The sequence below is a fragment of the Zonotrichia albicollis genome, chromosome 5 (genome assembly GCF_047830755.1).
Source record: "Zonotrichia albicollis isolate bZonAlb1 chromosome 5, bZonAlb1.hap1, whole genome shotgun sequence".
NCBI classification, from domain to species: Eukaryota; Metazoa; Chordata; class Aves; order Passeriformes; family Passerellidae; genus Zonotrichia; species Zonotrichia albicollis.
This window is the reverse complement of record NC_133823.1, coordinates 18,652,503-18,680,207: the sequence shown is the minus strand read 5'-3', so window position 1 is coordinate 18,680,207 and position 27,705 is coordinate 18,652,503. Positions and strand designations below refer to the sequence as shown.

The 27,705-nt window shown below is 39.8% G+C and overlaps 1 protein-coding gene across 11 annotated transcripts in view; it reads right to left on the bottom strand.

The window, feature by feature from the left end:
- Window positions 1-6,718: 6,718 nt before the first annotated feature.
- PDLIM5 (PDZ and LIM domain 5) overlaps window positions 6,719-27,705 on the bottom strand; it is a 126,232-nt gene continuing 105,245 nt past the window's right edge. For all 11 annotated transcript variants that reach the window (XM_026791998.2, XM_074540930.1, XM_074540933.1 and 8 more), the window contains 5 exons: window positions 23,328-23,502; window positions 16,085-16,265; window positions 14,961-15,081; window positions 10,766-10,881; window positions 6,719-10,142 (listed from right to left, as the gene is read on the bottom strand). In XM_026791998.2, the coding sequence (XP_026647799.2) occupies window positions 10,053-10,142; window positions 10,766-10,881; window positions 14,961-15,081; window positions 16,085-16,265; window positions 23,328-23,502 (683 nt within the window). In that variant the 3' untranslated portion in view covers window positions 6,719-10,052. The remainder of the gene's footprint in view (window positions 10,143-10,765; window positions 10,882-14,960; window positions 15,082-16,084; window positions 16,266-23,327; window positions 23,503-27,705) is intronic.

Here is a 27,705-nt window from a genome sequence, read left to right as displayed (position 1 = left end):
GCTGTGCTTTGTTTTACATTTTTATGAGGCAGAACATAAGGCTTTCTATTCTTTGCATACATATGCAGAGTATTATCCATATGACAACCATAACAAAAGAAAGAAAATTAAAACCAGACTTATTGGAATTAATACAAAATAAACAGTTTGCTTAATATCTCTGTCTAATTTATCTTATGACAAAAGTGGAGCAAATGCTTCTGTCTAAGCTTGGGGGTGGTGTTGTAGATTAGGAAAAAAAAAACCAAAATATTTAGCTTACCTCACCTGAAAGTAATCTCCTCTTTGATCTTGTTTTGCTTGAATTGCCAGCACCACTACTTCTACAGGATCATCGATTCCTTCTCCATCTCTATTTGCTCTTTTCCATGGACCTGCATGGTACTTAGTTGCTGACTGGGGTTAAACCATGACAGATTTCTGTAGCTGCACAGACACAAGCCCTGTAAATTTTACACTACTCAGGTCATATCACTGACTGCTGTGCTTGGCCTTTGCTGCTAACAAATATTCTCTCAGATTTACTTTTACACCCCAAGCCTGTAACAGTTTGAGCTTTGAACCAGATGAAAAGCATTGATATAAACACAATAGCATCTGTCTTTGCTGTATGGATTATATTCCATTAGAAGAACATCTGTAAGGCTGAAAAAGTAAGACCCTGTTAGGTGGCAGATGGTGCCAATTCAGTCCTCTTTGGAAACAACCTCTGGTTACTGCATGCTCCACTGCTTGCATGGCATGTTTTGGCTGACATGACGATCCCAGTTCTTAAGGATGCTGGAACTCAGATGAACAAGCTCCCAGAAAGCCAATAGATAAAAACTAAATTTACACTTTTTTATTATTTATAAACACCAAACTATGTATAATTAGAGAAAACAGTCTTTATTATGCAGCATGTTAGTCTCATCTAGCACAATCACATTACCAAGTTCTTTGGTGAGAAACAGTGAGAACACTGATGGGTAAATATTTGTGTGGTTCTTGTTCCATTTTCTCTATGACTAAATGCACTCCTTTGAGCTAAGCTATGTCTTTCACTCCCAAACACTGAAAATGCTTGGTGCATTAGAATGTTCCCCAAGTTCTTCCCATGTGCTTTTCAGAGCCCCATCTCTATCCTGTCTCATGAGGGCCTGCTGGGGCTGGACAGGCTCCAGGTGAAGGAAACTTGGACAAGGAGGGAAAAGCAGAAGCTCTGAATGCTTCCTCTATCTGTGGTCCAGGACACGAGCCTGGCTGAAGCAGAGTTGCCTGAGACTGCACAGGGTCAGCGTTTCACTCCTCCAGCATCCCCATCAGCCAGCTGTGGCACAGCAGTGCAGAGCCATTTCCACCCACAGCTGGTGGTGGCCAGGGAAGGGGCAGGGTGTCCTTCCAGATGGACAGGAACTCCAAACAAGGCAGCACTGACAAAATGACAAAGGGGAGATCAGATCCTCAAGCAGTTAATAGTATCCAGCTGACACAGACTGTGCAAATCTATATAACCCATAGACCCAAAGAAGCAATGGATTTGTTTGTCCTTGAGCTACACCAAAAAGCTTCCAGAAATGTGTCAGCCCCCAAGGCAGCTGGATGCCCCTTGCACAGGGACATGGGCTAGCTCTGGCACTCAGTGCCTCACTGAACAGCATTTTGAACAGCATTTGAAGAACAGAGGCTCCAACTTTACACATAGCAATACACAAAAAACTTCATGGTAGCGATTAGGTGAGATTTTGCAATCCATTTCATGCCCCTAAGTTATAATACTGCACAAGGATGCAGTAGCTCGAGGTGCATTCTGCTCTCACAGCCCCACAGAGCTGCTGTGCAAAATCTTCAAGTGGCCTTTAGCAGAGGTGGCCAGGCCAAGAGCTGAAAGAAGTTCAGAGATGCAAAGCCCTGGGGGAATTTGAGACAGGGCTGCTACCTACAGACAGCACAGAGTGGGATGGTGTAATTTGAAGCAGCAGCTGGCACTGTAAAGTTAAACACATCTCACTTCAGCCTCTGGGCAGCCCCAGATCAGCTGATGACAAAAAAGGTTTGGGTGTGCTTGTGTACATTATGAAGATAAAAAAAGCTATTTGACCTCAAAGAAAAAAGCTGTCAGAAAAAAACGTGCACAATTTGCTGACGAATATAAACGTAGAATAGAGAGGAAAAAGTCCCTTCACATGAAGCTGCAAGGTCTGTCTGCCCCTTAGCAGCTCCCATATAATGATTTTAACTGTTACCCTTTGGAGCATCCTCAGCTCCTGACAGCTGTTTTACCTTGCCATGCCCAAATTATCCCACTTTTTCAGATCATGTGCTCATCAATCTTTGACAAGAAACAACTGACAAAACAGCCTGACTTGCACAAGCCCTTGCTCTGTTTCTAAAGTGTCTCCTCCTCTTTCCTCCTGTCACTGTGCCCTGAGTCCTGCCCTTTGCTGTAGCTCACTTCTCCCTTCTGTCTTTGCAGTGACTGAAAGCACAATTAAAAATTTCTGTGCAGCACACCTTTTCTCCCCTCCAGGAGAAAGATGGGAGCTTACTGTACATATATCATGGCAAGACATGAAGGACAGAATAGCAAACACTGTCACTGTTCAAAAAAAGCTGATTTGAATACCAATTTCCATCCTGGTTGATTTTGCAGGAAGATGTTAAGAGTCTTCTCTCAACATGCCCCCTGAAAAATAAGTGATTACATTGACATAGACACATACTGATAAGAGTAGGCTCACACTTACCCTCAACTGTGATTATCCTTGAATGTATACTGGTTTAGAAACCTAACATAAAGCCTCCAAAGATGGATTTTTGGGTTTCTGGTGTGGGAGAACAAAGGCTCAGGGTCACCAGGGTGCTGCTGGGTAGAGGGAGGGGAGGTGACTGGCAGAGAGGCAGCAAGCAGGGTATTTGTTGGGATGGACTGGCAGGGTTTGTAGCTCCTGCCAGTGGCAGGACTTATCCAGGGAAGAAGCTGAGGTGGATGCAGGTGGCAATCCACAGCTCCCATATAATGATTTGAACTGTTTGTACCCTTTGTGTAGCAGAGCAAAGGATCACCACATTACTCCCACCACATCCCAAATTGTTATAACCAGTTTCATGGTAATGCATCATGATATATGAATAATGATGCAGTGCTGCCACAGGACACCACAATCCTCAAATGCTATTTACCACTGAGTAGAAAAATTCAAGATTCTCCTACTTACAGCCATACAACTGTCTTTAAGATGAACATTAGGAAACTTATTAGGTATTAGGAAACTTATGCCAAAGCTCTACAACCTTATAAAGGACTCATTTTTCAGGGGAGTAGCATATCATAGGCTTCATTAGAGCACACCTCAAAACTGATTGCCACCACAGATTGCCACTTGGAAAAAATTAAAAAGAAGTATCAAAAAAATAACATGCAAGATTTAAAGACAGATTTGCAGCCTTATTGTAGCATAATTTAACTTCCACTTATACACACTGATTTATTTCAGAGAAAATCCATCCTATTTTCTTCTCCAGATAACACTTGTCTGAATTTCCCTGAATCCTCTGCTGACTGTCAGTGGGTAGCAAGCGTGGAAAAAAAAAAGTCACATGGCAGATTACCTTCACTGTGGTTGTTCAAAGCCAAGTGTAAATCCAAGATTGGATCCTGGGTGAAAGGAAATCCTGATAAAACCAAGGACCAAATCCTTAATTCTGAGCTTGCTCACTGGACAAATGTAAGCATAAAATTAAAATAACTTTGATACCAGTAATTTTTAACTTGGAGGGGAATAACTTGAAATCAGTGAGGTTGTACCTGTTTAGGTTATCCATGATTTTGGCCCTATACTTGTTTTCATGTGTTTCCCTTTTGCTTGATGGATTTCAAGGGAAACAAAGACTTTATGTGGGATATAATTACATTTTGGTGGAGTATCTCCAGTTATTTTTCCAGAGGAAGCTTCTGGGTGGGAAAACTTGACACTTCAAAAAGCATGCCAAAATTTAGTGCAAGTTTATATTTACCAAAGGAACGTTTGACATTTCATTGATGCATCACAAAGAGAAATAAGGGACACACCTGACAGGATTATCTCGTAATGAAGTATTTTAAAACAAACAATGGGTCTGCCCAGCAGTAAGAAAAAGCAAAGTAAAGGCAGGAGAACTGAAAAGGAAACAACTCTGATCTACAGAAAATGTGAATACTACTCACAGCACAATGACACAATCCTTAGTCTCACAGTACAGGAGAAAGCTTGGACAAAAGCATATCCAAAATGCTGGATATTTTTCAATAGGTCAAGGTATTTTCAGTGCAAATACAAAAGTGCTTTATTACCATTGCATACCCTGTTATCGTAAGTATTTTCAAAAATCAGGCATGCATAAATTTTAGTGGGGTGATTTTAAATTTCTTTAGAGATGTTTTTGCTTTCACTCCATATTTTTATAGCATGCCTTTCTCACACAACTTTCATGAGACCTCTAAAGACACAGTGGTTTTCTGTCCCCAAACTACCATACACAAAATGGATTGGAGCTTATCAGAGATTTGCGCTATTTTTCAGTTTCCTATCTAAGCCAACCTCAACTTTCCTGGCAAATGATAATGAAAAAGACCATTAAGCAAAGCAATAAAGAGCAATATAAAAGCTCATTATAAGCCCAATTCATAAAATTACAAGCTGTAGTGTGCAGTATGCACAAGTAAAACTGAAAACCAAGTTCCAGCATACCAAACGAGATTATAAATTAGCTGTTGTTTTTCTGTCTGAGAAAAGCCATTCTTTAATGAGCTTGGAAACACGGCTAAATATTTTCTTTCATAAATTCAAGAAATAGCCATACCACTCTTGAGACTTCTGCTGGGCAGCTTTTCCTCGTCTCCCTTTTCCTCTTTTAAATTTTAAATATTGCATAGGAACCATTTGCTCTGTGAGGTTCCCATAGTTAGGACCAAACCCTTCTCAGAGGAATTTTGGCACCTTATTAATTAGCTGGTTATGAGAAGGAGCTGTACTCTTTCAGTGACTCCTATTTCACCATCAGTAAAGTGCGATACCATAATAAATTTCCATCAAGCAAACTATTTCTGGTAATTCCCCCTAATTAACACCAGACTGCTAATAATAAATTAGGCCCTATGTGTTTCTGATATAACCAAGATCTTGTCTGAGCACAAGATATTAACCAACGTCCCAAGAAAGTAAAACTTGAACCTAAATTAAGCCTTTGCTGGTAAAAAGGATTTATAAGCAATTTTGTGAGAAACCCTTTGAAGATCTCATATAGGGCATTTTGACCAGCAAATATTTTGAGTGACAGAGAGATTTGTTCTGTGCTGAGCAGTGAAAGTGGATTTATTGTGAAAACACACCATTGCGTTTTAAGCCTATAAATCTTACACTGGATTACAGCATCTTAATGAATGAATGACAGATCTCTTTTTTTTGTTGGTCGGTGCATTTTAATGTTACATGACGTTGTGATTGATAGAAACCAAACCTTTGCCATTAAAATGTCAAATGCAGACTTCATGCCTTTAAAAATTTGGCTTCTGGAGCTTAATGTACTGTTTGCAAATAGACTTGTGTTTGTCTCGCTCACAGCCTAAACACTGAAGGGGAGGCAAGTTTTCTGTAAAGTTGCCTCTAAATTTTATAGAGCTGTGTGCAGTGTTTTCCTTTGCCTGTGTAAATAAAGGTAAAAATACAACAGTGCATTTGCCTTTTTAAGGGATGCTCAGCTAAGGGATTCTTACCAGACTGGTAATATCATGAAGGAACTGCCCTGTCAGAGCAGTGTCCCATGGTGAAAACAGAGACTGCTGCATGCCAAGGCTGAGTACGGTATCAGACAAGGCTTGCCAGAGCAGGCAGTATTTCCTTGGACAGTGTCACTTAGGAAAAACATTAAACCCTTCCAGAGAAACAGTGCAAAGAATTCTAGACAGGCAGCAGAATGGAGAAAGGACAGCAAATAAACAGTAATCGGCTGATGTAAGTTTTACATTGTTACATATTCTACAGCATTCAACACAGTATTTATACCTTTCCATCCATCTTGAAAGAAGATGAAGAATCAGAGACTCACCAAGGCTGAAAGGACCTTGCCTAGTCCAAGGGCTGTATCCAGTCAGGTTTTGAGCATCTTCAAGTAGAAAGGCTCCACAGTCTCTCTGGGCAACCTGTGCCAATGTTTACCATCCTCACAGTTGTCCTCTCACTACATACCAAGCCTGGCTCTTTCTTGACTCCCCTATCCAGGTATTTGTAGACATTGATGAGATCTCCCCTGACTCCCCTCTTGTCCAGGCTGAGCAGTCCCAGCTCTCCAGCCTCTCCTTGTATGACAAATGCTCCATGCCCCTCACCACCTTCCTCACTCTTTACTCCAGTACAGCCATGTCCCTGGTACTGGTGAGACCAGCACTGGAATCAGCTCTCCAGATGGGTCTCACCAAGGCCGAGCAGAGAAGGATAACTTCTCCCATCTGCCACAATCCTCTGCCTAATGGACCCCAGGAGGCTGGTGGTCCTGGCTCAGAGGAGTATCACTGGCTCATGGTCACCTCGGTGTCACCAGGACTTCCTGGTCCTTCCCTGTAAAACAAAGCTTAAAAACCCATAAAACCTGGAGAATGAGTTCAAATGCTATCTGTGTGTAAAATCATGGTTTTCCTTTACTGGCTGTGATTCAGGAAAAAAAAGTATCCAACGACCACAAAGTAAGTGAAGACGGAGAATTTCGGGTTTTGAGTAGGGTTTATTTGCTTGTTATGTTTTTCAATTGTAATTAAAATCGCAAATGTGAACAGACAAAATTTAATGCCAAAAATTATTAAACACAAGCAAAGAATCACCAGGACTTAACAGCTGGTAGTTTAGCATGAAACAATGTTTGCAAAGCAGCTGGCATGGCTAGATGATGCAAGTAGCTCTGTGAAGAAATAGGTACACAATTAACAGACCAACACACACTGAACCACAACTCAACTCCTGCTTTTATGTTTATGACATTGTTATATTAAGCATTTATATTTACATGTAATCCTGAATTGTTTCATTACAACATACTGAAACTGTCATCATGGATGAATTATTCACTTATAAAGACATTCTACCTCCAAACAGAGTTAAGCCAAATTCTCTCACAGGCAGTTCTGGAAGAAAAACAATGACTGAGTGAAAATGCATGCAAAGATCTAGAGTAATTAGGTAACTAATATATCTGTCCTGACTCTGTAACATTCCCTCATAACATGGATGCTGTATGCGTGTTGTGTGAAAAGCAGTTGGGAATCTCACTAAATCCCCAAATGATTTTTTGCTATGTCAAGTCTGCATTCAAATGCACATTTACAATCATGTCTCTCCATGCATGTGCATACATGTGCATGTAGAAAGAAGTATATTTAAACACATACACTCAGACCCCAAAAGATTCTAGAGGCAAAGGCAGGCTTAAAATAAAACAAAATAATACCAGGATGAAATAGTTCTAAACAACAACAACAAAAAAGGTAATAAATATTTAGTGAGATATATGGCATTATTATAAAGTGCTCTACTAAAATCTCACTTATTAAAATAATGATAAAAATTATGTTCCTTTTAATTGATTTATATAATTTGGTAAAGCCATTAAATATTCATTATCTATCAGTGATTCTATGCTTCCTTTAAAATTTTAAACAAATAGATAAAAGCAGAAATTAAAAGGCAAAGCAGCTAAATGAAGCAGTTCTATTGGAGCCTTTCAGGCTTTTGTCCTCAAATTCATTAACAACTGCAAAATTTGAAACCCTAGAGCATATGGATTAAAAATAAAATTCCAATTAAAATTATGAGGTTAAAAAAAAAAATTTAACTGGATTTTAAGGACAATGACAAACTGAGAAGTTTTTATCCCACGTTAAAATTGCAAGGTTTGAATCACAAAAATTATGGAACGCCTTTCCCTGTGCATTTCCCCCTCTTTCCTCACACATGTGCAATAAAGCTCCACTGAAACCTAGTCCATAGGTCTCATTTCTCCACATTCCACCTAATTTTAAAAGCAACCTGGATTATATGTTACTGTGTCTTGCCCAGTCTCCTTCCACCCTTCTGTTTTTCAGCCAAACTCACAAAAGGGTAGATCTACGAGAGTGTAAACATTTTAAACAGCTTTATACCGTACCACCAAATTTCTTATTTACCAACATTCACCAAATTTACCAAATTTCTTCTGTACCACTAGAAGTTAAAAAAGAAACGTGGTAATATTGAATAAAAACAACTTCAGGAAATAAAGTGAAACAGCCCCACAATGTGAACCTGTCTCACTGAATTAATAAAAACCCAAAAAATTTTTTCATATTTCAGTACAGCAAGTTTGGTTTTCTTTCCTCCTCTTTTGCTGATGCTCCTCATTACAATTGCTTTACTCAACCATAGCAATTTTTTTTTTTTACTTTTTTATCCACAGTTTTATGGATAAAACTATCCCTTTAATCAGTCAAAAACCCACCCCACAACAGCAAAACCAGTAAATGGTTATTTTTACCGTCTACTACTAGAAAGAGCACTAAAGACTAACAATTCAGCTCTGACAACCCCGTTGAATCAAACAGCATGTAAATTCAGTTTCCTTCAGCTATCTGCTCTGGTCCTGAGAGAGCTCCCTTCACTGTTGTGCAATTCTGCAGAAGCAAATTCCCCCTGTGCAGAGGAGCACACCTCCTCCCTGGCTGCCTGCAATTGCTCCAATTAAACCAGTTAAGCCCTAATTTGAGGCTAAGGGGGACTGAGCTGGTGCACTGCTCTGGCATTGCCTCTCTGTGTGGATGCAAAATTCCTATCAAGCCACAGAATCAGCTGATCTGGCTAGTGGCAAATGCATAATGACAGCATTGTCTCTCTGCTCCCTTGCAAGATCTGAGAGGTACTGGGCTTAAACCAATGGAATATCATTTAACAATACATTCCCTACATCTGGAAGAAAAGTGAAAAATAAATCCTTAACTAATAAAAATCCTAACAGCTGAGCAAGTTAAGTTTTCAGTATGCCACCTGGCACATCACCAATATACATATTCATGAGCTACATGGTAAAGAATGTACTGAGAAAAAAACCAATGTCCTCAGTTGCACTTCAGCAGTTTCCCTCATTCAACACCAGAATCTCACATTCTGGATTCAAAATGTTGTTACGTGCAGATTCAGCACAATTTCCCCTTCACAAGGCACTTAAAGCTACCTAAAACCTGAACTACAAACAGAAGAGTTGAAATCCCTGTCCCTTAAGATTTGATCTGACATTTTCATTCTATCAAACACACTCTCAGCAGCAAGGGATTTTTGCTAGTGTTCTGGTAGTACATGAGTTACAGAAAAGTATCCCATTTATGTTTTAAGTGGCATCTTCTAAATATTCTTTTTTACCAGCATAGCCACTTAAATGCTTTGTAAAAACCTCTGTCTCTTGCAAACCCATCAGAAATTTAAGTGCAAAGGCACAGCTACATCTAATTGTGTAGGAAACTTTCTGAATACAAATATCAGATTAAAAAAAAAGTTTTGGAACTATATATTTTGTGTAATCTTATCTTTACTTTGAGTTATTTTTAATGGAGTTTAGCTGCAATATTACTGGACACACTTTAAAAACATCGCTGAAATAAAGTAATGGGGATTGCTGAATCCAAACTCCTTTTATTTCTTGAATAGCAGCAAGACTGAGACCTCTAATATCAGATATTTACTTTTATAGATGCTTCACTTCTTATAATGAAACAGAGATAAATGTGGTCATAAAATCATGAAATACAATAATGAGTGAAGCACAGAGATAAAGACACACTAATTGTTTGGCTTGGGTGCAATTCCTGATACCTTTCTTTTTATGAAGCAAAATCATAAATGATAAACACTCTGAAAAATTAGTGTACAAAATTAGTGTACAATCCTTTCTGCAAGTTTTCACATCACTTTTACATTTTAGAAAAATTTGGCATAAATAATTTTAACCAATTATTGAACGCGGACATTTTAACCTTTCTGCTCAGTACATTTGTTACACAAGACGAACGCCAAGATTCAGATGTTGATAGAGTGGGCATGTTTCTTGCACAGTGGCTTGTCCTTCTTGGAGAAGAAAGTCTGGCCCTCCAAACTGTCACTACATACCTGAAATGGGGTAAGAAACAAAAGAACACTCTATTCAGATGGATTAATTACATCGTAACCATCCAGAATGCCAAGTCATGGTATTGTTCTATGCACAAATATATTCAGAGTAAGAATTACCTTTTCTTTTAGGGATCCTCTTTTTATGTAATACTAGTGGTTGGTGTAAGCATAACCTTTCTTTAGACAAGAGATGCTTAAGTGGGAGCAGAGTTAGATTCAGAATTTAAGAAAAAAACCCCAATCATTAATACTGGGACTTCTCTTTAAGGTTTTTTTTTTTGGCCATACAATATTAGCAAGCAATACCTTGGCTACAGTGTCCTTATGTCAAAAGCACTCTCACTATTTGGAAACACAGCCCAGTCCCTTAGAACCTTCAACACTTACTCTGAGGAAGTAAATGCTGAGGGTTAAACGCTGGGACACAGGGCTGCAATCCAGGACACCTTCGCTCACACCCGTGCCAAAGGCTTACAATAGCAACACACCTTCCAAATAACTGGGAAAACACTCTTTGTTTGGGCTCAGGGGACTGAGGGAGGTTAGAGCTGTTAGCTCCCACATGGGTCAGGTTAGCACTGCTGCCAGGGTTTGTTTGAAGGCAGACCAGCTTCACTTACTGAGCATACAAAGCAGGTGTCATGCCAAGTGTGGCCCAGGGCTTCAAGAAACCTGTCTCCAGCTTCAATGGGGAATTCACAGCCACGGCACATGGTACCAAAGAGGGCATAGTAATCTGCAAAGAGATACAAACAGCTTTTAAAGCATATGCAGAAAAGCAGGACTGACCCCTCGACATCTTTGCTCTTTCATTGGCAATAGATTTGAACTTGCTGAAGTTTATTAGACTGAGTATACTGAATAAAGAGCTCCTAGATCAAAAGCCTGGGATGTGGACTTACTAAATCAGTTCTCTTCCTCTTCCTTTCAAGTGGGCAATGCTTCCATCTTCCTGGTGCTTCATTTCCTTGAGCTCAACAGAGGGCTGGAGTGGGGGAAATGCACTCCTTGAGAGCACCCATGTGAACTCTACATGTTCCTTACATTCTCTCCAACTCTGCTTTGAAACCACACCCCAGCTGTTCACACTACAGAGCTTCTCAGAGAATAATGAACTCTGACCTACATTCTGGTACAATTTTTGCCCCAGACTGCACCACTCAAAACCATGTAATCATTAGCCTTCTGTCCTAATTAGAGTGCAGAAATTTGGATCAAGTCAGAATACCTTTCAAGTCACTAAAGTATGTTACATAACTTTTAAAAAAACCAACAAAACAAACCAACAAACCCTTCATCTTCATTACTGTGAAGAACCTTCTCCAGCAATCTCAGGGAGCTGGGACTAAAACAAATGGCATTGAACCATTCATTTTCCTTTGCCCAAGTTGTCTGGTCTTTTTCACTTATTTCAACTATCAAACACCCCTTGAACTTGCATTCTAGGAAGCAAATGTTTTATTCCTGCAGAGATAGCTGTGGCATTAGTGCTATAACATGAGAGAATTTGGGACCCTCACACTACCCTGGCAAACACATAATGCAACATTACGTCTTCACAAGATGAACTACAGTCAAAGTAACAGCCATAACGAAGCTCTGGACTCCATCTACCATGGAAATTAGATGCCAGGGGTCATTTTCAAAGGAGAATTATAAGGGTGGGAAGCTGGGTAGAAGTGGATTTTGTTTCTCACCTAGACTGTACACATCTGCTGAAGCTCTAATGCTTACTGCAGCAGAGCCCAGAGAGGACCATCAGATATACCAAGCCCAAGAGAAAAGTCCTGGTTTTGTTTCCTAAGATAGTGTTTAGTGCGATGACCTCCCTTAAAATGAATCATCATAGGAGACATCTCAACAGGATGGGGAACACAAGTGCTCTGGAATAGCAAAGCCCTTGATAGCTGCCAGTGGCAAGCAACTGCTTTACTGATCACCTCCATTAATCCATGCTATAGGAATGAATTTTTAAGTGTTTAAAATGAATGACAAATAAAAACACCAAATGGCAGGACAGACCTGTGCAAAACCCCTGAAGGGAACAGTCTCATGACTGTACTCCTTCAGCTCTTTACATTTGTGGTCATACAGAATCTTACTGATATTTTCCTGGTGCCAGCAATTAAAACCTTTTGTTAGTTGGCCTGTGGTTGTGTTGATAAGTTTATTGGCTTTTCTTCTGAAGAAAGGGCAGTAGATAAGGCAAAATGAAGGGCATCAGCTTTCTTTTGCATGCTTGAATTGCGATACCACAGAAGCCTTCCAAGGCAGACTTCTTACACAGTCACATATCAGCGCTTCCTGCACACAGCATTTTCAAAATTAGCTACTAACCCTGCACTTAAAAAATGTTCAAAGTTGTAGATATCCAGACTTTTAATTTTAGCCTCAACATCTAAACCCAGAACATTCTGCAGATTAATCCCGCTTTAATACTAATAGCTGATGCTGTTATAATTTCAAATACAGATTTAAAATTAGAACTCTCCTCTGCACTGGGAAGAAGGAAAGTTGGCAGTGACATTTACTCCTTATTTCTTTAAAATTAGTCAGAGACTCATAACTCCAGCTGGACTGAAAGTCTTTGAAAAATTAATATAACTCAAATTAACATCTAGTTAGTGAGCCAGAGCCATTACAAAGTATCACTGCCAATAACACCTCACAGATTGTGTCTGCATTAACTTGCACTAGAAACTTTTTATCTCAGAAATAAACTTTGCAAGAAGTGTAGTATACTTGACATCTTACCACAGTTTTTCCTGCTCACAGTATAGAAAAAGGCACATTTTGCACAGGAATTGTAACAGTAGCACAAATCAATGAACTGCACAACATGTGGGTCACTTGGTGGCAGGAACAAGAATTGAACCTTAAGAGAACAAATCCTGTCATGAGCTTTCCACCCAAAGGGGAGTTATTGATTCCTCCAGTACTATTTTTGAATCATCAAATGGTTTCAGGATTAGGGGCTTCACATGGCTTCAGGATGAAATTTCACCATGCTGTCACTCTGGAGGATGCCACTCATATACCCGTTTCCTCTGCTGCTCCACAAATTCAATAGGAGCAACACCCTACCCTACATTTGTCTCCAAGTTAGCAATAACCTACTGTGTCCTTTTGTATCAGCCAACATCTCATTAAGCAGCTCTTACAAGAGAAATTTTGGATAAATTGGCCTACTTCCCTCATGCTTACAGTACCTAGCACTCTCCCTGGCACGCACTGTGAACAACTCTGGGATCAGCTCAGAAGGAAATCTAAGAGGTCATTAGAATTTCATGCTAAATCTTTTCTAGACAATCTACTTCTACAAACTGCAACATTCCTAAGAGTAGAAGGAAAACCGTAACAAGGGTCCAACTGACAGCTCCAACACAGCATGCACAGTGAAAACAGATAATTTTGTTACAATTTTGTCTCTTTTCAATTTTGTGGGAATTCTTTTACAAATTGCTTATTTCTTTCCTTGCTCAGAAGGGTACATGGAAAGTTTTAAGCAAACTAGAAAACCAACTTAAATAGACACTGTTCAAACTAATAATAATAGGTAGGCAAGAGGCTCAGCATGGCCTGGCAATGTCCACTCACAGCCCAGAAAGCCACCTGTATCCTGGGCTACACCACAAGAGGAGCGGCCAGCAGGCAAGGGAGGGATTCTGAACCATCTACTTCACTGGAAGTCCTGCACCCAGCTATAGGGCTCCCAAGATGGGATGGGTGTGGACCTGCTGGAGCAAGTGCAGAGAAGGTGACACAAATGCTCAGAGGAATGGAGCACTTCTCCTTTGAGGAAATGCTCAAAGAATTTTGGTTGCTCAGCCCAGGAGAAGGCTCCAGGCAGACCTTACAGAACCTTCCAGTACCTGAAGGGGGCCTGGAAGAAAGCTGTAGAGGGACATTTTATAAGGACAAGTAGTGATAGGACAAGGGGGAATAGCTTTAAGCTGAAAGATTACATTTATATTGGATAATAGGAAGACACTTTTTACTGTGAGGGTGGTAAGGCACTGGAACAGGTTGCCCAGAGCAGCTATGGATTCCTTATTCCTGGAGATGTTCAAGGCCAGCTGGATGGGGCTTTAAACAGCATGCTCTAGTAGGAGGCATTGGCAGAGGGGTTGGAACCAGATGATCTTTAAGGTCCCTTCCAACCCAAACTACTTTATGATTTTATAAAAAATGTTATGATTAGCTGGAAGTGCTAAAAACCAAACCAGAAATTCTCTGAACTTCTAGGCCACATTGTTCATGTAACATTGCTCATCCATCAGGCTTTCAAGTGCTCTAATTGTATCACTGTATTTTTCCCCTGACAGTTATTTATCCTTGATCCTGCAAAAAACTATCTGGACAGACTGCTTACTCTTGGAAGCCCCTCAGGCTGTGAATAAGGCTATTCAGAGAAAACCACATTACTCCACTGGCATTTGCTTGTGTTTGGTAAGTAAGCAGATTCACATAAATTCAGATTACTTTAAAGCCAACCAGAAAGTCACCCTAAAACTAACACTTTGATGTATCACTGATACACCAGCTGAGGACTTAACAGGAATAAGTAAAAATCAGTGACAAGAAGCCTGCTGCTGCTGAAGCTGATGAAGGAATCCTCACCAATTCCTCCCGCTGCAAACTAAAAGGTCTACAGCAGCAGTTATTGCTTTCAATTGACATATCAAAGTTACATGGAATTGCTGGGGTGTTTCTAATGTGCAGCTTGAGAAAAGGGAATTATTTTTTTTTTCCCAACCTTACTGAGCTCTGCTTTCCTGCACAGCTGCAGTAAACTTTGGTTGTGTTGCTTCTTACCCGTCTCACAGTAGGGATCACCATCTTCTAAGTGAAAAACATTATTGCGGATGGGGTTATGACAGGCCACACACACGAAGCAGGAAACGTGCCAAGTTTGTTTCAAAGCATTTATTACTTCCTGTGGGGATTAGAAAAAGTGTTAGGAACACATTATTTCGATGTGATGACTAGAACTGTGGTAGCCATGCCTCCACACTTGATTCATTTCAAGAATACTTCGTTTCCTGCTGCAACTTTGAAAATGGGCTGTGCACACAAGTTCTGCGATATTAAACTTAATGAGGTGCTTTATTTATGGTACATCTCCTTATTTTTCATGAGCAATCCTTTGGGGTCTTCGGAAGGTTTGACACAGAGTTGGACATATTTTAACAACTCATTTGTTCAAATTCTTAATTTTAATCAGGATCTCACCCATAATGGGCCCCTGAAATAAGAAAAGCAGCATCTCTCCCTTCTCTTGAAGTCAGTGAAGAGTTAATCAGAAGATATTACAAAGAAAATTATGACTGCTCTGTGCTGTTTTGGAAGATGCTATAGTGCCAAATATGACTTGAGAATTGTGCTGCCAGAGTCCTGCATGACCCCAGTCAGACAAGAATGCAGACACATTGCTGTCTGCAGCAAAACAGCAGCCGATCAGCTGGCAGGCTCAAATGAGCAATATCAGAACCCAGTAGGAGAACACGTCTTTCCATCTACATTAACACTGGAATTATTTCAGCACTTCTGATCTAGCAAGCAGTGTGTTCTTAATGCTCAGTGCACCTAAGGAGGATTTTTTCTTTTACTTCCCTTCCCCACTTCCCATTCTGTAAAAAGCTGCCAATTAAAAGCAAGTTGCTCAGGAAAATTTGGTACTGAACAGCTTCACAAAAACAGGAGCTGAGCTTAGGAGAGCCAAGGAGCATACAGCACCTTCTCTCAAAGACATTGAAAAGGTTCAACATTAGAAGATCCAAAGGTGTATTTTGTATGTAATGGGAATAGAAAAGGTGTGTCAAGAGTATATTTGAAAGAATGCAGACTGAGCCAGGTAAAATGGAATTCCATAGCAGAGAAACACTGAACACTGTGATTATTGCTCCCACCAAAGAACAGGCCACTTGCTGGTCACTTACCCCAAGGATCTTCCTCTGGCACTTTGAACACTCAGGGGCAAAGAACTTCTCATAGCAGACCTCACAATACAGCATGCCTTTCTCTTCCACAAATCCTATGTATGCCATGGAGGTTTTGCAATGGGCACAATTAAACTCCTCTGGATGCCATGACTTTCCCAAAGCCACCAAGAAGGGTCCTCTGATTAGAAAGAAGAGATACTGTCAGCAAAAGCACCTGGGCTGGCTTCTGCAAAAGCTGTTAATAGATTTATCTGCAATAGCTCTGTGCCATTACTACACTGTTCACACACATACATTGCTCCATCCCTCTTTTCTCCTTCAGGCTCTAAGAAAGCTCCAAGTGTTGACGGTATCCATCTCCATTGAACACTCTCCTAGAAATGCCTGCCCACAATAAACACAAATTCTTTTCACTTCACTGCATTTCAGAAATCTTATTTTAGAAGTACATTAAATACAGTGCTGAAATGTCTGCCAGGAAAGTGAAGAAGAAGAATGTTTTCCATGTTCCCAATTCCATCTATTGCAGAGAAATATTTGACTCAGTGACACAATCAGCTCCCCTATAGTCTGCCTTTGTATTGAGACTACAAATATAAGTAGACTTGACCCCACTAAGAGCAGGTAACAACAGTTTCTTCTGAGACAAAAGTTCAATCACTGTTCTTATCCAACAAGTTTCCTACAGGATAATCCATCCTAGTTATAGTAGGATATTTTTTGTACTAAAATAGGTCCATTTTTTTTCCCAAACACGCAGCTTCCTCTATCATTTGCAAATGCAAAAAAACTATACTTTTAATACTATTTGTCTGGTTAATGCAATGCAGTTAATAAGAAAAGAAATTTATCCATTTTTCAGCCAACAAAAAATTCTCAGTTTGTAACTCATGAATCCCAGGTATATATCATTGTCTCTATATTCATCTGAAAATATATTCAGAATGTTAATCTCTTTAGTGAACATATTTACTTTAAAGAGGTGCCTCCAAGGTCCTAACAACACTCAACTTCCCAGAATTTAGGTTTCAGATGAACTTTGTGGTTCATCTCTCTCACCAGATTTCCTGTTTTTCCAACACACTAATAAAGATGTAATTCTTTCAAGTAGTGAAAAGATGTAATTCTTACTTTTTTTTTCCTGATTTAATGCTGCACTTAAAAAAACCTGAAAGGTACTAATATGACCACCTGCTGCTAAACATTTTTTTGGAAATCAAGTAAGGTACAAGAACATTTTTGTGTAAGATTTTCGTATGAATATAGGAACAGCAATAAAGAAAAAAAACACCAAACAAACAAGAAAAAAAACCCAAAACCATCCCCCCCCAATCCACCTTGAAATTTGCTTTTGTTGACTCTAAAATGGAAATATAAATGGGCTGAGAACAGAGGGCAATTTCATCAAGGATAAAGTGTAAAGACTGTAATTTCTCTTCTACATTTTCTCTGGCAATGCTACGTATTTTCAGCAGGATAAGAAGTCCGAGACAAGGGACTCAAACAGACTTAGGATAGACTAAAAGATTTAGGATAACCCAAAGACCTTATAAGATGATGAACATACTTGGTTTGGGCCAGTTTCTTTTATTCCCCCCTGTTTATTGGAGGGAACAGAGTGGAAAAGGGCTCCTGAAGAGAAGCTTTAAGGCGGGAGCTGGGGCTGAGTGCAGCTCTCCAGCCCCTCTCCCAGCGGATGCCTGAGAGCGCAAACACTGACCTAACCCGATACCCTCCCACTGCTCTACAAGCACCTTTTTACATCAATGCCCTCTCAGCTATGTACTGATCAAACAATACAAGCCCTTATGTACAACAAAGTGCCCTCAGAGCGCCGTGTCAGCACAGGCTAATTTAACAGATTCATTAACACGGGGCTGACACCAAAGACGCTCTCCCGGCTCCAGGTAGGATTGAGTTTCTGGCCATCTGCACTGAAATGACAAGCTCAGCTCTGCAATGGGAAGCAGGCGTGCCAGCAACAGGAGGAGAAGGAATTTTTACATCTGCTGCATTTAGCTCTCCAGAGTTTACAGCCCTGACATGTTGAGGTCAGCCACTCAGAACAGTGCTCAGGAGCGCAGACGGACCAGGAACAGCCTGAGAGCACACCTATGGAGCTCCCTCTCCCAGAGCCCCCAGACAGCTGGGGCTGTGCCCTGCACAATGTCTGAGAGGTGTTCCATTAGTGCACTGGCTCCCTGTGCACACATGTCCAGAGGAACACTTTCTAAATACAATTTTACTTTCAATCAGGCCGCAGTTTAAACATGTCAAGCTGATACTGCGGCTTGCTTAATGATTCCTGCAACTTAAAAGCTGTCCAAAGCACATGGAAGAAAAAAAAAAAAAAAGAAGAAAAAGAAAAAAAAATACCTGCCATGTAAAATACACTAAAACATGACATTCAGAACTTGGAGGTGTTCCCAGTCTCTGCCTAATTTTGCCATCAAAATGATAGCTTCCAGTAATGAAAGGTATTTATTTCCTCCATTAACTTGAAAAGGACTTTAAAGCCCCAATTTGAGTAAGGGGCAGGATGCCCACTCTCACGCAATGGGACAGAAGTAGCTAGGGGGATGCAATGCTAGGAACATGGCTGCAGATTCTTCATCCTTCACTTCTTCCCCATTTAATACCAAAACCAATAAAAATCCCACATGCCTCCATCAACTAGAACATATTTGTAAAAGCAGTGCTAAAAACGCATGTTTCTACTGTCCAAATGGGATGTGGGATGACCAAACTGGCAACAGCTGGCCATGAATGTGCCTCTACCCCAGGCTACTCTGACATTCTGAGCATTTCTGAACAAATTTCTGGCATTACCACCAATGCATCACGTGGCATTACCACGTGAACAGAACTCAGAGATGAAAACAAACTAGTCATTTATTTATTATTTTTTGGAAAGAAATTCTGATTGATTTACAGGAGTATTTGCAGACTCTAATGCTCTAAAGTTACATTATTTTAGTAGTCACCTCAGACATCTGGGTTCTGCATGTAACAATGATACTGGGGCAAAGTGAAAGGAGAAGTGAGCAACATGAAAACATAAGTGCAATTTCAATTACTTAATGCTCATAACTGAATAAAACTTCATCAGTATGATCATGATGTATTTTATTAGTACACCAGTAATTTAGTTTCTCATGTGGCTTGTATTATGATAGTAAGCCAGAACTGAAATTTGGTGGTAGAGAGATCAAAAAGGCTTTCCACATCTGCTAGGAAGGCCAATCAGTTCACAGTTAACCATACAGCAGTTCTACATTCTTGGAAGTTTCTTCTCCTCCTCCCCTGAAAATGCCACAGTATACAATTTGTGTACAGGAGATGCTGAAGGGAAGCACCATTTATACTTTTTCCTTTGTGCTTTTTGCCTTTAAAAACAATTAGGATTTATGAAAAGGTGACAAAGCCAAGTCATGATTCACAGCAGCCATGCCAAAGGGTATGTTCTCAATGGCAATCCAGAGAAAACACATTTGGACTTCAAAGAAAGAGCCAACTCTGCAGTGCAGAACTTGGTAAGGCTGTCTGGGAACCAGAAGTCTTCATCAGGAAATGCCAGAAGTCTGCCAGACCGTCACAGCAAGTAGATCAAGAGAAATTCAGTTTGCCTCCAGCTTTGATTCTTTTAGACACGGAAAGAAAAGCTTACTTAATGAAGCTTTGGAAAAAACTGGAACCTTCAGACAATCACTGTGTGAATAATTGAAGATATATTAAAAAGTTATAAGGTATCTCTAAGAAAGGTTTTGCCTCATCCAGCCATGGTTATTCTATGCCTGAGTGTAAAGTAACCAACTCCAGAATGCATTTTGGCTTCAAAACAGATGTACAATGCAATGCCATTTGATCCTCCTCCTACCTTTTCATAGGTAAAGCTACCACTGAGGGCATGAAGTGTAATTATGCTAAAACTTGAACTCAAAATGCCATTGCAGTCTCCCACATCCACTGTATGCTGTGAACATGAGGCATATTTGACATTGATTAATGCACATCAACTCATCTCGGAACACTTGCTTTTAATAATTGAGCAGGCATTTAACATATGAAGAAATATAAGGATTTAAACACCAACAGCAAATTACAAAGAAGTCAGATGTGGGTACGAATTACTATTCATGAAAAGGTGTCACTTACAAGAGGTGACAATGGCTTAAGTACAGTCAAGTGGGGCCTCTGCAGTTTGCCCTCACTATCCACTAAGGAGTAAATGTTGCTCCACAGACCAACAGACTGCCCTACTTGGAGGGCAGCAGCTCATCTCTTTTTTGTGATCCAAATGGGGGAGTGGGGAGCAGCAGAAAGTGATTTAAGGACCAAGAGGAGAGGGGAAATGCTCAGGACTGAGACCCCACAGCACAGAGCACCAGCACTCCCTGATAAACCACGACTGCTGTAAAAGGCAAGGAAGCCTATTGTATTGAAAGATGCAGCATATAGTGCACTTTGTGTTTGGTTTAAAACTAAAATAACAGCAAAAAAAAAGAAAATTAATAGTTTCTTGCATGTTATTTACTGGACACAAATCCAAATCCCAGAGAACAAAAAGGATAGAATACTAAAGACAGATAGAATTATTATATGAGCCAAACTGTTCAAGGAATCAGATGAATCTGACCCCAAGAATAAATATACTTTTTCTGATATTAATCTTTGATTTTTCAATGAAGTAAAAAAATTAGATTAAGATGCATAAGGTGCACCTTGTGTTGGGAATGTGTATAAGTATTTTCTATTGCTTCATGGGGGTTAGGTTCATATATTTTTATTTTATTTCCTTGATGTATCCAGTGGAAGTAGTAATAACTTTTCCAAAACATCGCAGATCCATTAGTAAAGAGTCTTGTAAAATTAACCCTGAACTGGTAGTGAGCGACCACAACAGAAATCTCATGGAAGCAAACAAGCTGGACTCAGTTCACCCCTAAAGACCAAGTGATTGCATTGGCTGATTCTGATGTGGAATCCAAGCCAGGGCTCAAGAGGCTACAAAAACCCATGGTGGAAAGGCTGATTTTCTATTATAATGAATGAAAATTAGACAGCTCATGGAGTTCCTCATTTTTCAGAACTTTCCAATCAATAAAAATCTCTTTCTTTAATCTTGGTAAAACATAATGCAGGCTCTCTTATTTTGTCCACTGAAAACATGTGATACAGATAAATAAATATAAAATTACTATTAAAAAAATTACTTTCCCCTTATAGTTTAACAATACAAATGACTGAATAAGCAAGAAGAAAACACTTTGGAAGAATGCATTTTTTTTCAATAATCCTATGAGATTTCTATTTTAGGGAAAATAAAATGCAAGGTGGATGAAAACGAGGATGATTTGCACATTGGCAATACAAGCAATTACAACTCCCTGAATGAGACAATCATGACTAATTGTCAGAAATCACTGACTGAACAATGCAATCCAGATTCAATTCTTCTTCCATACAAAATTCTGGCTAATGGTAACATATCTTATGAGATCAGCAGAACTTATTTAACTTAATCTCTATTGGCAAACTTGTGTTTGTGTCGTACTCATGTCATACAAGTCAAGGACAATAGCTACCATAATGTCCAAAGGCCAGGGAGCCCATCAGAGAACTTGAAATCCAACAATACAGTAAATTATTATCAACCCAGTCCTAGTAATTGTTAAAATATCACTTGTTTTTTTCCTATGGATGTTACTTTCCTTCTTCTCAGTTAGAAACTACACTTTAGAAATCAACATTAGTCTTTCTAAGGCTATGCTCTCTGTTTGGTTTCCAACCAGCTAATAGTCCCAATTCTATTGCAAAGGGTGAAATGAAAACTAACTTGTTACTTTTCTTTGATCTTACATTTACTCCATTCCATCCAGCTTTCTGGTTCTCTGTAAAATGGACTGTAGGACTGTGATTGTGAGCAGTTTACAGCATTTTTCCTCCAAAGTAGTTTCATTCTTGGTTTTGTTAGATAAACCACACATGAAAACAGTGTTCTGCATTAACCAAAATGAAGCCTTAAACCACTTGTGGCCAAAGAATCAAAACCTGATTGCAAAAAGCAAAACAAAGCCCTGCTGTGAGAGAGGCTGCAGGATGAACAGAATCCTAGAATGATTTAGGTTGGAAAAGATCTGTAAGTTCATACAGTACAACTGTTCACTCAGCACTGCCAAGTCCACCATTGAGCCATGTTCCTAAGTGCCACATCTACACATCTTTTAAACACCTCCAGGATGGTGACTCCAAGACCTCCCTGGGCAGCCTGTTCGAGTGCTGGACAACCCTACTGGTGAAAAAAAATTTCCTGCTGTCCAATCTAAACTTCCCCTCACATCTTGTGGCTATGTCCTATCACATGAGGAACATTATTTCCATAATGATAAAAGAATGATAAAAAGTACTATTGACTGCTGACCTGACTATAAACCTGCTGACTTCCTTTGGACCAACCTCCAGATCACTGCAAGCTCCTTTCAGGCAGCTGTAGAGAGGGGTAAGGTCCTCTCTGAGCCTTCTTTTCTCCAGGCTGACCACCCCCAGCTCCCTCAGCGGCTCCTCACAGGATTTGTGCTGCAGACCCTGCCCCAGCTCTGTTGCCCTTCCCTGGACATGCTCCAGCACCTCAATGTCCTTCTTGCAGTGAGCTGCCCAGAACTGGACACAGGATTTGAGGTGTGGTCTCCAGTGCTGAATACAGGCAGACAATCACTGCCCTGGTCCTGCTGGCCACACGTTGCTGATACAGGCCATGATGCCATCGGCATTCTTGGCCACCTGGGCATGCTGATGGCTCATGTTCAGCTGCTGCTGATTAGCATTCCCAGGTGCTTTTCGGCCAGGCAGCTTTCCAGCCACTCTGTCCCAGCCTGTAGTGATGCCTGGGGTTGTTGTGACCCAAATGAAAGACACAGGGCTTTGCTTTACTGACCCTCATAAAACTGACCTCAGCTCATTGATGCAGCCTGTCCAGATCCCTCGGCAGGGCCTTCCCACACTCCAACAGGGCAACACTCCTGCCCGACTTAGTCACCTGCAAGTGTGACTCTGTGTGCCCTTGGTCCCAGTCTGGACCATTGATTAAGATATTAAGCAGCACGTGCTCCAATACTGAGCCTGGGGAGAAATCCTGGTGACCAGTGGCCAGCTGGATTTCACTCATTCATGACCACTCTCTGGGCCTGGCCACAGAGGCAGTTCTGCACTCCCCAAAAGAGCCCCAGCAAGTATTCCCCACCTGATGACCTGGTTGCAGTGTGCACACATGGGAGTGCGCTTCCCTGCTGGAATATGCTCCGCCCGCTGAACCAGCGTGTCCTGCTCATTCAGCTGAGGTGTTGGTGCAGCTTTTTCACTCGAGGCAGTTGTTCCAGGTGACTTAATACTGTTTGATGTCCATCCACTGACAGGAGCTGGGGAAAGAATGCCAAAAGCTTTTAGAGGCCCATCTTTCAGTACCAAGTAAATGAACTTGAAACACAAGCAACCAACAGCATTTGCCTAACATCATTGTCCAGTGTATACTTGCCTCCTTAAAGGAACATATTAAAAAGCACTCATTTTCCCCTCCTCCCCCAATAAGTTCCCAAGAAAGTCCTACCTACTTTATGAAATGTCTGTGAAATAACACAGAATGGTTTTGGCTAACTTAGAGAGGTAGTGGACAAATTTTAACATGTTGAAGAAGTTAGGTAAAAGAATATACAATCTGTGAAGGCATTTTTTTGTTTTAGATACAAAAGCTGAAGCCAAGAACATCAGTATATGAATAGAGGCAGGAGAAAATGACATACCTACTCAAAAAATTCCACAGTGAGTGCAATAGATCATACATCATTACTAACATGTTAAACAAGAACATGCATTCAATACAACATGTGTAGGAATTTAAACTAGAGTACTGCATAAGCAAAATTTGTTTCTACATTGAAATTAAACAGTGGTCTAGATCAGTGGATTCTGCCAATCTGAAGCACTCCAAAGGTCATGTTCACATCCTCCTTATAAAAGTATGACACAAATAAAACCCTGACATTTTCAGAAATGTATACGCTACACACTTCCATGTGTACTCAGGGTTTTAGAGCTGGAGAACAGACATAAGCTTTTATGGAGTTTGAGAAATGCATTTACAAAATGAAAGGCACAAATGATACTATTGTAAGGGTAGTGAAGAAACAAGCAGTCCTCTGCTTTTCTTTTCCCGCTATTGATATATGTACCTTGGTAACATACCAGCTACAACAACATGGGTTTTATGGGAGCAGTTATTCCTGTCAAGAGGAGGTATCTTTCTTTTTCAAGGACATTATAAAAAAGCTCACATTTACATAGCCTTTTGTTTGCAACCACAGGCAAAAGAAACCTGAAGTGCTTACTTGGTGCCCTGTCTTGAGTGCAGCTTTGCTAACGTTTGTAAATCAAAGAGTGAAATTAAGACCCGAGTGGAAATTCAGAGGCAAACAACCGAGCAATGACCGAGACACTGGACAGTGCAGGATGATGCTTCTGCTGCAAAGATGCAGCTCTCCAACACCAGGGTCAAGGCACTGGTATGAAGCTTTGCCAAAAATCTAGTTTGTGCCTCTGTTAATCTTTGTGCTCTTTGTCCCCTCTTGTTTTTCATATCTTCCAGGGAAAAAAATGAAAAATTGTTTCTCTTCATCGCCATTAATGCAATGCTGATCAGCCTCTGTCCTACAGAAAAGTTGCAAGTACTTTTCAGGCAAAACACTGCATTCCTTGCTGAAAGAGAAGTGCCATACTAATTCACAGAGAAGACAGATTTAAGCAACACTGAATCCTCAGAAAATCCAACATAATTGCCAATATTGTGCTATTTACTAAATATAGCTAAGCACTACACAATTTAATCAAAACACTACCATGAACTTTAGCAACCCCCTCCTCTACTCACATCTGGGCTAACACATCTGGAAGAGAAATACTGTTTAACACCAATACTTTTGTACTGTAATTGGACTTGGTATTAACCTGCTGATACGGGCTCAATACCTGCTTTTGCTTACTCCTTCTGTGTATGAAGAGGAAATATACTAATATCTCTTTTTTTTGTTTAAGTGGTTGGTTTATGAAAATTTCTCATATCAGATCATTTCAAGACTGATACATTTTTGGATTCTTTTCAGAAACTGAAGTAGCAAAAACAACTCATAAGGTTTGCTTGCTTCAGTTTTCTTTTTTCTTTTTTAAAACAAGACTATATTTCATGTATAATTAATGAATTTGCAATATCTTGAAAAAACAGCATCTTTATTTTTGAAACATTCAACAATCCTGAGCAGAAAAAATTTAGGGATAGGGGCACTTGATCTTGAACAAGTCACTCCACTACTGTAGCTCACTTTAGATTATAAATGCCTGCTAAGCTGAAAATCTAGGAAGAGATAAAAATGAAAAAGGTGGCAGAACAGCTTTGAAGACATGAACAAAAGTGGTGTTGATTAATAGCACTTTCCTCCTCTGTCATCACACATGGCTTTTCAATTTTCAGATCCCATTTCATGAGAAGACAGGAATACATACTAAGCCCAAATCTGTTTGAAGACTGCTTTTGCCATAAATCAAACTGCAACACAGTTTCTAGTGTATTGCTAATTTCTGTTTGGGTTATCTGCTGAATCCTACAACCCATTCAGACACATCAGCTGTCTCGTTTGCACTGTGTAGTTGAAAAAAGTGTTTCCGCTTGCTTAAGGGGGGGAAAAAAGCACAAACATCACAATTGCTCCCTTTTCTTTGTTCTCATTACAGCTTTCATTATTGCTGTTTTTAAGAATGATGCTTTTCTGAATACTATCTAACTTCAAAGTTACTATTGGCCAGGAGGAGAATTTGTCTATGTAAACCTTCTATACAAAGCTGTTAGATCAGTCATTTCTGATTATTTAATGCACTAAAAAGTGAGAGAAGGAGACAGTCCATCACATTATAACAAAACCTCTCTTTTAAGCAAAACATAATAGAAACCACACAAATTAATATTGTGCCAAGCAAGGGCTGTGACCTGAGCAACACCAGTGGGCATTTAGTGTTAAGGACACTCCCTGCCCATGCTCCCAATTTGTGTCCCCAGCATTCTCACAAGGATTTTCCTTCTCTTGACTGATAATCACATTAAGACCTTGTTGGTCTTGCACAGCCAAAAACCCACCAGTAAAGTACTGTAATATCCATATCTATATCAAATACCTTATTTGATATACTGACTTCTTTGTAAACCTTCTATAGTTCTCTAGATTAGTTTTTTTTTCCACCATAAATCATTCTCCCTTCCTCACTGCTTCATTTGCACCTCAGCCTTTTATCTTCCTCATTTCCTTCTGAACACCAGCAGGAGGATAGCTTTTACTGGCCACTTCTGTCATTCCACAGACCACAAACCTACCTTTAACACTTCAGTAATTTCACCAAAGGTTCATTACTTCCACTGCAACCCACAGACCATTTTTTTGTTGGTGGTGACATTTTCGTTTAGTTGGTTTGCTTTTGATTTTAAAAAACCCCACTATTAATGCTCCACTTAAATCTGTATGAATTCTCAGTACTTTCCCCAACACTATTCCATCTCTTGTAGCTAGAGAAATTCAAATATTAGGCCTGTTTTGTTGTTTAGATAATCACTGATATTTCCCACATATTCCTTTTACTTCAACAGCAAGTTCAACACTCCAGTGGACAAGATGTTTTTACTGCAGACAGGATGGGGATTCTCTGAGTTCACATCACTCCTTTCTGTTCCCTATTCCCTTGAAAATCTTTCAGATTGAAACTCTGTTTAATTTAAAAACATCAGACCCAATCAGACCCAAAAAACCGATGCAGGTGTTTTTTTCTTGCAATGAGATGATTTTACCAGGGCACATGAGGAATGCTAAAGTAGGGACAAATCTTTACACCCAATCTAAGTGAAAACCTCTCAACTCTTAGCAACCAGTCTGAGCTCTCCTGTAGTTTGTGTTTTACACTTTGCTTTTTATATTTTACACATATGATCAGCAGCTTTGTTCTCAAGGAATACTGGGGAGATAGATGCTCCATTATCCAAGATGTGTCAAGGCACATGCACATTTTTAATTGCAAATGGTGACTGATTAGTAATGGAAAAAGAAATCACCCATATTTTCCTGTTGCCACCTCTATTGCTTGAAATGGGACAAAGGACAGCAGCTTTGGTGGTTTGAAGATTTAAAACTAAAATCATAGAATCGATTGAAATAAATTCAATTAATAAATAAAATAAATAATTTATAAGAATTATACACTCCAGCAGGAGCTATTCTGACTTGAGTAACAGAGAGATTTGGGTTCTGTGCAAGTTATGAGAAGATGTCTATGGCCAAATTTTGGAGTTTTCTAGGCTTCACTTCACCCTTTTTTAATTAAACATTGTAAAGCACTATTGATTTACAATGATGTATTGTCATTGCTTTTTTTTTCTCTTAAAACCAAAACCACTCTGTCCCTGACTATTAACTTTCTACTTTATTAGGTTTAAGTTTAGCAAACCCACAGTGTTTGCTTTCACTGAACTCCTTGGTATAGCCAGTTTAATATTTAACAATCTTTTAGGCAGGGTAAAGAACTGCTTCTTT